The sequence below is a fragment of the Pseudochaenichthys georgianus genome, chromosome 10, assembly GCF_902827115.2.
Source record: "Pseudochaenichthys georgianus chromosome 10, fPseGeo1.2, whole genome shotgun sequence".
NCBI classification, from domain to species: Eukaryota; Metazoa; Chordata; class Actinopteri; order Perciformes; family Channichthyidae; genus Pseudochaenichthys; species Pseudochaenichthys georgianus.
In genome coordinates, this window is record NC_047512.1 from 41,773,998 (window position 1) to 41,785,128 (window position 11,131).

At 41.8% G+C, this 11,131-nt stretch overlaps 1 protein-coding gene and 1 long non-coding RNA gene across 2 annotated transcripts in view; one reads left to right on the top strand and one right to left on the bottom strand.

Annotated features, from left to right (window-relative positions):
- Positions 1–4,023: 4,023 nt before the first annotated feature.
- Positions 4,024–5,830, bottom strand: LOC139434645 (uncharacterized). Its single transcript, XR_011643981.1, has 3 exons — positions 5,751–5,830; positions 5,183–5,302; positions 4,024–4,361 (listed from the first exon to the last, which is right to left on the bottom strand). It is a non-coding gene; the product is annotated as an uncharacterized lncRNA (long non-coding RNA).
- A 982-nt stretch (positions 5,831–6,812) lies between these two features.
- The window catches only part of LOC117453472 (matrix metalloproteinase-17-like), an 11,376-nt gene continuing 7,057 nt past the window's right edge, over positions 6,813–11,131 (top strand). The window contains exon 1 of the mRNA XM_071204512.1: positions 6,813–6,819. Coding sequence (XP_071060613.1) covers positions 6,813–6,819 — 7 coding nt within the window. The remainder of the gene's footprint in view (positions 6,820–11,131) is intronic.

The window sequence follows — 11,131 nt, forward strand, 5'->3', positions numbered from 1 at the left end:
GTGAACTCAAGGCTACTTTGATAGCTGGACTAGTTGAACAGGGGGTTTTGAGGCGGCCTGTTTTAGTGGAATCTCCTGGCACGGTGGTTCAGAGTGCTACGAAACAGGCAAACATTGTCACCACACCTCAGTTTGACTCGTTTTCGGCAGGATCCTCACCTACGGGGTCTAAAGTAGATGCCAGGGTAAAAGTACGTATGGCTCGTCTCCAGTGTGAGAGGGAGGAGCGTGAGCGTGAGCGAGAGTTTCAGCTCAGGAGGGAGCTGGAGTTCAGGAAGTTGGAGGCAGACACTGCTGTCCGGATGCGTCAGCTAGAGCTCCAAGCAGCTGTGGTGGGTGATTCTGCAGTTACACCTTCTGGTCCTGCTGCCTCCTTTGATGTGAGCAGGCATATTAATTTGGTCCCTGTGTTTCGGGAATCAGAGGTGGAAGTCTATTTTGGTGCCTTTGAGCGCATTGCTGCGGCCCTGCACTGGCCAGAAGACGTGTGGGCTATTCTATTACAGTGCAAGCTAGTCGGCAAGGCTCAAGCGGCTTGCTCTTCTCTTTCTGTCGAGGATAGTTTGGAGTATGACAAGGTGAAAGGTGCTATTCTCAGGGCGTATGAGCTTGTGCCTGAGGCCTACAGGCAGCGTTTTCGCGGCATAAAGAAAGCTGCTGGCCAAACATACGTGGACTTCGCGAGGGAGAAGAAAGTCCTCTTTGACAGGTGGTGTAGAGCGTATAAAGCGGATGACATCGCTTCAGTATGTGAGCTGATGCTGGTAGAGGAGTTCAAAAACTGTACCGGAGCGTACGGTAGTCTACCTCAATGAGCAGAGAGTGACTACCCTTCAGCAGGCTGCCACTCTGGCAGACGAGAGTGCGCTGATACACAGGAGCGTTTTGTTTCAGCGGGACCCTCCTCAGCGGGACACTTATCGGAGAGCTCCTAATAATGATGTTCCCTGTGCCAGTGTTCCATTGTTAGGTCCCAGGATAGACAGAGCTTGTTTTTTTTTGTCTTGACCCAGGTCATATGATAGCAGACTGTGCAGCTTGGAAGCGAAAGCAGGCCACCACTATGGCGGATGAGGAAGGGCTTGAGCTTTTGGCTCAGAGCGATTCTCCTCATCGTTTTGGTTTCCGGAAAGCTCGTAACAGGCGTGCCACACAGGCTCATTCTGCTTCTCTTCCAGGACCCAGGAAAAAGAAATTGTGTTTCTTTTGTCTTGATCCTGGTCATCTAGAGGCAGAGTGTGTAGCTCGGAAGGAGCAGGTGGCAACTGCTCTGGAAAAGCCAAAAGACCGGCACCCGGTTGCGATGCGACAGAGTGGTGTGGTGCAGTTAAGTTCTGCATCCGTCTGTGACAGTGCTGTGGGTGTTTCCGTCTCTGAAGCGGTGGGTGTGGACCTAGCTCAGAGCGATGTGGATCTGTGTTCAGTGAGTGGTGTGTGTGTTCCATGTATTCCATGTGTTGCTCCGGTGTTGGCTGCTGGTGAGCAGTATAAGGTGTGTTTTATGGGGGGAAGTGTTACGTGCCGTAGTGTGTGTGTGGTGGTGTGTGTGTGTGTTTTCTCTCTCTCCCTCTGATTTGTCCCCAGGTGCAGCCTCTTCCCAGGTGCAGCCTCTTCCCAGGTGCTCCTACTTTGCAATCAAGGATTCCATATAGGACCGGAAGAGGACGGCAGTGAGGGCCTTCTTTCTCTCCTTCTCGTCTGGCTGCATGTGTGCAGCCTGTCTCTGTGTACAAGCCAGCCTAGTTGTGTTGTTTATGGTACCATTGTGTGGTAATGTGGCTGGTGAGCCGCCTTACGTATTGACGGATTAAAAACCTCACTTAAACTCCTTCAGCCTTCCGTTTCCTCTCCTTTTTCTCTCGTCCGGCTGTCTGGTGTGTCGCTACTTCCCTTGGTATCCCTAGCTCTACAAGGGAACGTAACAATCGTACATAATATGACTATTCACTTTATTGTGAGTTTAAAACAGAACGGTAAAGGAAAATACAGTTTCAGTCTCTCGATGTGAAGCTTATGCATTGTACCATGAACTTGTATAGACCTGTAACAGTCAACTGCATGAGGAGTTGGAAAGGTAGTTCAGAAAATCAGTAATATCTTTAAAAACTACAAAAAAGTCCCTTTCTATCAGCTGTGCACCGTTATGGTGTAAATACAGCCTGTCTACTAATTGGATCAAATATAAAAGTCAGCCGAATTAGTGTTGATACTGCAAGGAGACGTATTGTGTGAAAAGAAATGGAAGATGTTGTTTAATTGTTGATATATTTATGGTCCACGTCACGTATTCAGTTTTGGCGGCATCTCTTCCAGTTTGTCAAAAGGTCTTCTGATCAGGGCTCTATAAATACATATCTAGGGCAGATATGTAATATTTAATGCAGCCGAACCGTGTATTACAATGCCGTTATGTGATGACTTTCAAAGAGAAAAGCAAGAACACTCGGAATAAAGTATTATTTTTTTTTTTAATGTTTTCCGATTTCATATCACATAAACACCATATCCCGACGTGCATTGCGGCGTGATTTTAGCCTATCAAAACCTCTGAAAAAAGAAATGTGTCTCTCAGAATCGAAAGAGAAAAACCTATGGGAAAAACACAAAAGCATTGTACACAATTTAAACCAATTAATGTCGTATAATGAACTAGGATAAACTGATGTTTTTTTAGTGGATGAGTACTGCAGATATCACTGTTAAATCATTTGATCATTGGTTTTATTATGAAAACGGCGAGACAGGAAATACTGTTTTCAACCCGTAACTTTACATGGAAGCTTGCCGCATAAACACGTTCTCCTGACGAAATCTCAAATCATCTTCGTAATATCTATCAAACTATAGATCCTACATATCGACTGGACGTGGATTCTAAAAGTACAATATATACTTCTCGCTAGAAATCTAATCATAAAGCGTTTTAATGGCCAAACTATCCTACAATTTAGGATTTTACAGAGAGGGTTATTTGTGAATAAACAACCCTCTGTAACGTTTGCATTCAACGGGAGCACTCGAGGCCGACAATTTTCAAACGTAATTATAGGTCGTATTAAGCGCTTGAACAAACGACATATTTGGTCGTAATAAGGGCTTAAACAATCGACCCATTTGGTCGTATGAGTTGGAGGACTTGTTGCAAATACAATGAGGCACTTTTTACTGTGTACTTTTTGAGTAATACTCTGTCAAACTCCCTTCCTGAGTACAATAATTCATGAATTCTGCTATATTTGATGAGGGATAAAATGATTTTTTGCAAAAAGTTCTACATGAAATTGATACTGTTGGACTCAGTAGGCCTACTACTTGGACTACTAGCACAAGTACAATCAAGTACTTTTACTGTGTACTTTTTGATTAATACTCAGTCAAACTCCCGTCCTGAGTACAATAATGCCTGTATTGTATATGAACTATGAATTATTGTACTCAGGACAGGAGTTTAACCAAGTATTACTCAAAAAGTACACAGTAAAAGTACTTCATTGTATTGTTGGTAGCAGTCAAACTAGTACTGAGTCCAACAGTGTCGGTAAGGGAGTGACACTGTGTTGTAGGGGGAGGACTTTTCACATCACAGGTTCAAGTCGGCATTCACAGCATCTTTGTATACTTTGGGTTTATCTCTTATCCTGGTTTCAACATTTGAAACACTCATTGTAATCCTTCTGCTTCTGTGACTTCATTCTTTAAACTTTGGGACCGTCTTTCTGTAAACGAATCTCTGCGTTCGGTGATCAGTTCTAAAAGTTTCCTTTATCATAACAATCCTAGAAACAATAATAAATGATTGTACCAACATCAAGGATATATGACAGTAATCATTTTATTGAAGTTGCAGTTGACAAAGTTATCACAAAACATGGAAGCAACAAAGGGTTACACCAGAGCCAATTAGTTGACCTTAACACAATGATAAATTAAGAATAAATAAAATAAATAATAGTTATCATTTTCCAACATACATCATATTTCATGTTCAGCATCAATATTATCATCAATAAATGTGTTGTAATCCATAAAAGCTCCGCTGTCATACATCTTAATTTATCTAAGAATACAATTTTAATAGGTTTTTCATATTTAACCCAAAATCAATCAAGCAGTTTCCAATTAGTTGAATGTAATGGTTGTCAAAGCTGTCCAACAAGTGTTTCTCTCATTGAAAATCCACAAATACAATGGTCCAGTATTACAGACGATGCTTAATAAATAGCTCCATGTAAAAACAGGGAAATATACTCGGACAAAAACGTTGGTCACTTCGTCGTGGAATTTATCTTCTCTGCCATTATTTTCAGTTTGCCCAGGAAGACTTTTGGTGAAATTGGCACAGGCAGTGGACAGGTGATATTCTGAAGGGAGAAGCACATGGACATAATGGTTCAGTCTCACCACGCCAACACGGTCCTTTCTGAAGCCGCCATTAGCAAAGGCAGTGTCAGCACAAACAGGTCACAGCTCTCAGCGCATCAATGTTTCATCTGAGTGTTTTTCATTTGTTTGAAGGGGACATTGGGAGAGAAACTCCCTCTGGAGGGAATGCAAGGATGCAGCCTTTGCAGACCATTTACATTCACAAAAACATATAGAACACTATAGGAAAGGGAAAACCCCAACAAATAAATATGGCATTTTGCAATACCAGATTTTCCAATTCTGAGTAAACCCTGACCTTCAGTGGCAGAAATTGGTACTGCACTGTAGATGGGCATCAGTGAACAGCTGTTGATAGTGGGACTGAAGGTCAATAAGAAGGTATTTGCTCAAGTTGAGGCTTTAATGAATTATATGCCTGTTTTATTTCTTATATCATATTGGAGCATTTGTTCTGCAGATGCTACTCAGAAGTGAGAATTGCACAACACAAACCAGAGCACGGTCATTTTCCCAAACACCCACACAGAGATGAATGGGGATCAGCCTGTCGCTATAGTAATGTAATATTATGAAGATGCAATAGTGTGTTATTATGACAATAGCTGCTTTTTGCCTGTTAATAAGTACAGCCTGTTTGAGCGTATACTGAGAGAGCTGAGAAAAACTCAATTCAATGCCGATGATATAGTTACACTCCCATACACGCACACACATTGCACACCTGACATGATTTGGCATTGGTGTGATCTATAGGTATATGTACACACAAATCCAATGATCATTGCTGATCGCTTACCTGACCCGCTTCACTCATCCTCCTTAGTGCTCTGCTCAGTTTTCTGATTACATCATGTGGGCCAATCCTTTGTCCCAGGGCCTCCAGGCCGCTTCTGAAGGAACCAGGCGAGGTACAGTTCTGTGGAGAAAGGAGAATGTGAATGTGAAAGCTATTTGAAAGCACGGTTATATGTGGCTTTATTTTCAAAAGGAACACTTCGCAGCACAATGCCCAGGTTCCTGCTTCTTCACAGGGATGTGGTTAGCATTTGGGAAAAGTAGTATGTCAAGTAGTACATCCACGTTTAAAAATAGGACAACTTTAAGGTTGTTGGAAGGTGTATTTTCAATCATTTTTAATGGCTAGCAGCTTCTATCTGATACCAGTGTTTGTGCTAAGCTAATTGAACATGTCTCATTGGCTGTCACTTAACTGGATGCTGCTACTTTTTACAAATTATAAAGAGACTAAGCACAAAGTCAGGAAGTTCCTTATAGGCAATAATTCATCAGCTCTTTTTCTCACACACACACACACACACACACACACGCACACACACACACACACACACACGCACTGTACTCACCTCGTGTGACACAGTGGAGTTAAAGCACCTGCATTTTGGTTCCTGAAGAAGTAAAGTGAAGAGAAGACATAATGTTTTAGTTCATCACTCCCACACCTAACTATGTTGCAACTGTACTCTTTTTTAGGAAGCAGCTGTAAAAAAGCAATTGTATTTGTGATGAATGACATAATAACATGTATTTAACAGCAAGGCGCTGGACAAGACAAGTCAGAGAAGAGAGAGCGTAATTCAGCAGTCCACAAAACAACAACTGAAATTGGTTCACATAAGATAGCAGTGAGTCAGAGAGGAAGTGGTAAGTCATGTGTGCGCACCCTTCATCCAGATTGTGATTGTGAACATGTCAGATTTGTGTCTGTGTCACACACATGAAATGGTGTAAAAAATAATCTGCTTGTGTTTTTACCAATAATGATATCATATGCATGAATGATTTCATGATTGTAGACACATTTCACTTGTGTTCCTCCCTTTACGCGACTCAGGGCGCATGTCATGGGACGATCTGGATCTACGACAAACCACTGGGTTCCAAACCATTTGTGACGTTCTTAGGGGAGAGTTGAATCCGCGCTAGAGGGCGTGTATTAAGTCAATATGTTCTCACATGATCAGTCGTGCACACTTTGATTCTCAGTGCAGGGTTAGGGTTAGGGTTAGGGTTAGGGTTAGGGTTACAGAGGTAGGTACGAAAAGAGCTGTAACATCATTCAATCAAAAACCTTTGTATGTATAGAACCGTTTCAAGAGTGGAAGACTTACAGTCATATGGGTTGAGCTGCAGTTCTCCTTACAGCCCTGTCAACACCAACAAGACACAAGTTCAATACATCTATTTTGATTACACACACACACACACACTGCTGAAAACATGTATTTTTGTCGTTAACAAACAGCTGATTACTTTGTCGTAAAAACACAATATCTGATCTATGTCCAAATATGGTACCAGCACATTCCCTGGCCTGTGAGCGATGTGACACACAAAATGTTCTCAAATGGTGCCACCTTACCTTCACACTCGCTTCAATTAACCCCACATTTTTGATGAACTCAGACATGAGTGGTGAGTTAGTCGTCCGAATTATACTTCCAGAGAAGCACGGAGGAAAGGAGATGAGAAGCGGCAGCAGCAGTATTGGCAGCATACTTGTGGAGAAGCGACAGAACCCAGTTGTGGATTACTACAGAAGTCCTGACTGATTGAATTGTAATTGTCCCGAGTTGATCGTTGTACCTCTGTAGTCAGAGGATGGTAAAGACCTGTATATGAGTCTTGCTGCCTGTGGTGCACGCCTGAACCTTCTCCTGAGCCTTTGGCAATGGATGGCAGCTTTGCAGCTTTTAACACATCAGGATGTGACATTTCCAAGTATTGGGGAATCCCTGCAGTGTGCTGGCCATGCTGCGATCATTTTTCAAGATGCTCCCACACAATTCTTTCGTCAAACAGGACCCTGACATGGTGGCAAGAGTGAAACCGCATGTGTGTGGTGTTTCTAGCCACATATCTGCGAGATCTGAGTGCTTATGACTGTGACGGTATTTCCTCATGTGTGTGAAGACCTGGCCGCCACGGCACTGCAGGCCAGAAACCTCCTCCGTCACAGTTTGAAGGTGTGGATGAACTAAGGATGCTTCATTGTGAGTTCATCCAGACCCTTTGACTGATTTCATCCTGCCATTATATCCAGGGAAGTGTCATGTCCCCCCTCTAAGTTTCCTATCCCTGGTGCAACCACCCTAAGATTTAAAACATTGCATCCCTGGACCGGCACATACTGACGCTTGTGACCTTTCGACACGCCAGGCAGCCCCACGTGTCAAGCTATCAAACATAACAACGTAGTTAGGATAAGGAAAAGGTAGTTTAGGTTCAAATACATGAAGTGACTTTATTTAACCTCGCCTCGACCTCTAATCTCCTGCTGAGCTACTCATCCACACAATCAACCTGGTTTGTCTCAGAGTTCATGACCCACCTTCCCTTTTCCCTTCATTTCATCATTTCCCTTATCCACATCCTTACATCCTTCCCTACATCCTTACATCCTTCATCCCTTTAGTTATCCCTCCCTACATCCTTACATCCTTCATCCCTTTAGTTATCCCTCCCCACATCCTTACATCCTTCATCCCTTTAGTTATCCCTCCCCACATCCTTACATCCTTCATCCCTTTAGTTATCCCTCCCCACATCCTTACATCCTTCATCCCTTCATCCCTCCCTACATCCTTACATCCTTCACCCCTTTAGTTATCCCTCCCTACATCCTTACATTCGTCATCCCTTTAGTTATCCCTCCCTACATCCTTACATCCCTTCATCCCTCCCTATAGTACATCCTTATATCCTTCATCCCTTCAGTTATCCCTCCCTACATCCTTACATCCCTTCAGTTATCCCTAACCCTACATGCTTACATCCTTCATCCTTTACTCCTCTCATCACTTGAACCCTCATCCCTCACTCTGTTCATCCTTCACATCCATACCCCTCTTCAACCTTTCATCTCCTCTTCTGATCTCCATGCAGTTGTCTCATTCTAGGTACCGTATGGGGGGCTTGTATTCAGCCCCTCACACAGATTCCTCACCCTGAGTCTCCCCCCTCCAGTTTGTCCCAGAGCAGCCTGACAGACCTCACCTCTCAGGCTACAGTCCATATCACCTGTTAATACATCCTTAACCAACATGTTGTTGCTCCTTGCTAGTGAAGTGTGTCTCCTGACTTTTGGAGCACTTGCTCTAAGCGCTAATATTGCAGCGGATGGGTACACATAGTTTATTTTAAAACGCGCTTTGCCTTGTTATCACGCAATAAGGGCTGTGGCTGTTAGAATAGCCATGGAGGACAAAAGGAAACAAAGGTATTTACCGTCCTGAGAAGGAGACGGTTTAATACCAGACTGAAGACGCACAACTAGCCCACGGTTATCCAACACCTCCTATAAAGGAAGACTTAGAGAGGTCCAGCAACTCGGCTGCAATAACTCATCATGTGGCGAAACACACTTATATTAAATATGACTTAAAACCACTACAAGGTGTTCACCACATGTCCATTCACATCTTTAAAGATGTTAATGAAATAAGAACACATTCACAATACTTCATACGATCAGCATTGTTTTTGAAATATCCATATTCATTCAGTCATTTACAATTCCGCTGCAGTTGCTTTTTAAATAACAAACATTGTGTTTTGTTTTGTTTTATTTGTTCACCAAAAATGTTTATTCTAACAAGGACATTGCCATTCTAGGCAAGAAGAAGAAAGGGCAGCCACAGACAGTTGCAACTGATTCGTCCAGTGCATGTGTAAGGCAAGGCAAGGCAAGGCACGTTTATTTATATAGCACTTTTCAACACAAGGCAATTCAAAGTGCTTTACAGAAAATGAAAGACATTAAGAAAATGGCATTTAAAATCAGTCATTAAAAATAAAAGCTAATAAAAGAAACATTAAAAGGAAAAATACATGGATAAAAGTTACAGTGCCGTTTAAGATATGAATAGTTTAATTAAAAGCAGCGACAAAAAGAAAAGTCTTCAGCCTGGATTTAAAAGTAGTAATTTTGTGTAGCAAAACAACAAAACAACAGTTGTTTGGATGCGATTTCATGACTAATCTAAGGAACTCTTCAGGAATGACCAGTTAATGACAAGCTACTGTGGGCGATAGTGTGGGCTCAAACCTCAAAGAGAATTTGACTGATTAAATAAATGCTGAAATCTACTACTTCTGTTTTCAACTGTTACCTTTGTTCATTAAGATAAGGGAAAACTGGAAGGACCAAAAAGAATTTCCCTCTCAAGTGGTGCCAGTTGACATGATAACAGGACCACAACTTAAAAAGGTCACAATTATTTCTCAAGCTGATAATATTATTGACCAAAACAGCAAATCTTAGTAATTTCCACATCAAGCTGTCAAAACAAAGCTTTCCCTAAATACTGTCACTAGCTAGCAAGCCCAGAGCAGATCAGTCAGTCATGAATAACTGCTGCGGTTCTTCTTTGAAAGTAAAACCACTCTGCCACATCTGAGACATCTGAGGCTCAGTGGAAGAAGGAGGATGCTCAGTGCAGACGGAGAGAAACACAAGGTTTGACGCACAGATCAGATGTGCAGTGTCCTCCTGAGATTGGGTGTAAAGCAAGAAGTGCATCAAAAACGAGCACTTTGTGTTGGCTTTCAGGTTATTTGTGTAAACCCTGCACACTTTGCTGTTGGTCTGCGGTACAGGTGCTCCACAGGCCCACATATTGCTCACATGGTGTCATCCCATTGGAAATGTGCATCATTGTTTTATTATGTAACTGAGTTTTACACTTCATTTTGAAGTCTGCATCATATTTAACAACACTGAAGACATGGAGTTGTGGATTTCCTTGCAGTAAGTAGAGATTAGCGGGCCCTGAACAATCTCTCACTTTTCTTTAAACTCGGACCCTGAAATGTTCAACCTTAGCTCATATCATGTGGCTAATAGATGGTATTGTGGTTTTTACTAATCAAATTAATCATTCATTGTGTATTGTATGCTTGCTTCTGCAATACGTATGTAATCGGTATTACAAGTTTTAACAGTGTCTTATTTCTTCAATGAGGATTTGCAATTTGAAAGATAGTGTGTCGAACATCTGCTAAGGTTCCTAGAGGATTCCCAAGCAATTAATACCCACCTTTAGGACTTACTGTTAAGTATCTTAAACATATCCGAGCATCCATACCAAGTGCAACGTCCATTAAGGGACGAGCTGCCGTTAGCAGACGGTCTGTTAGCAGTATTGGTCTGAAGGGCTCGGCGTGGGGTTTGAAAGGCGCTGGGATGCAGCTCGGCCTTCATCTTGTCCAGTTGAGTTAGTGCTCAGGAAAATGTTACCTAGGTGATACCGTGAGGATTGACAGTATGACCCTTTCAATGTTGTACAAGAGTATGCTACTATCCAATAATCCCCAAATCCTTTAGCCAATACTATAGACTTTTTTTTGTATTGATATTCTTATTTTTAAAATGATCAATTTAATTGTTTATCAGATTTCCTATTTCATAGTCCAGCATACTTCTTTTATAACAAGAGTAGGTGGCCCAACAGGTGATTCGATTTGTAAATGGTAGTTTTTGATATATTTCCTAAATATATTAAATATAATAATTATGAATTACTCCTCGGATAGCATTTGAATGTAATGAAGAGCTAATGCACCTACCTAACTGTAGTGCCAGTTATTATCAATGACTATTTATGATTTTATAAATACAAGTAAGTATTTTATTTTTATTTTTGTTTTCATATTAATATTATTGATCATAGAATTTCTTATATAAAAAAAAACACCAACACTTTTGCGGCCCCCCCTTTCATCACTT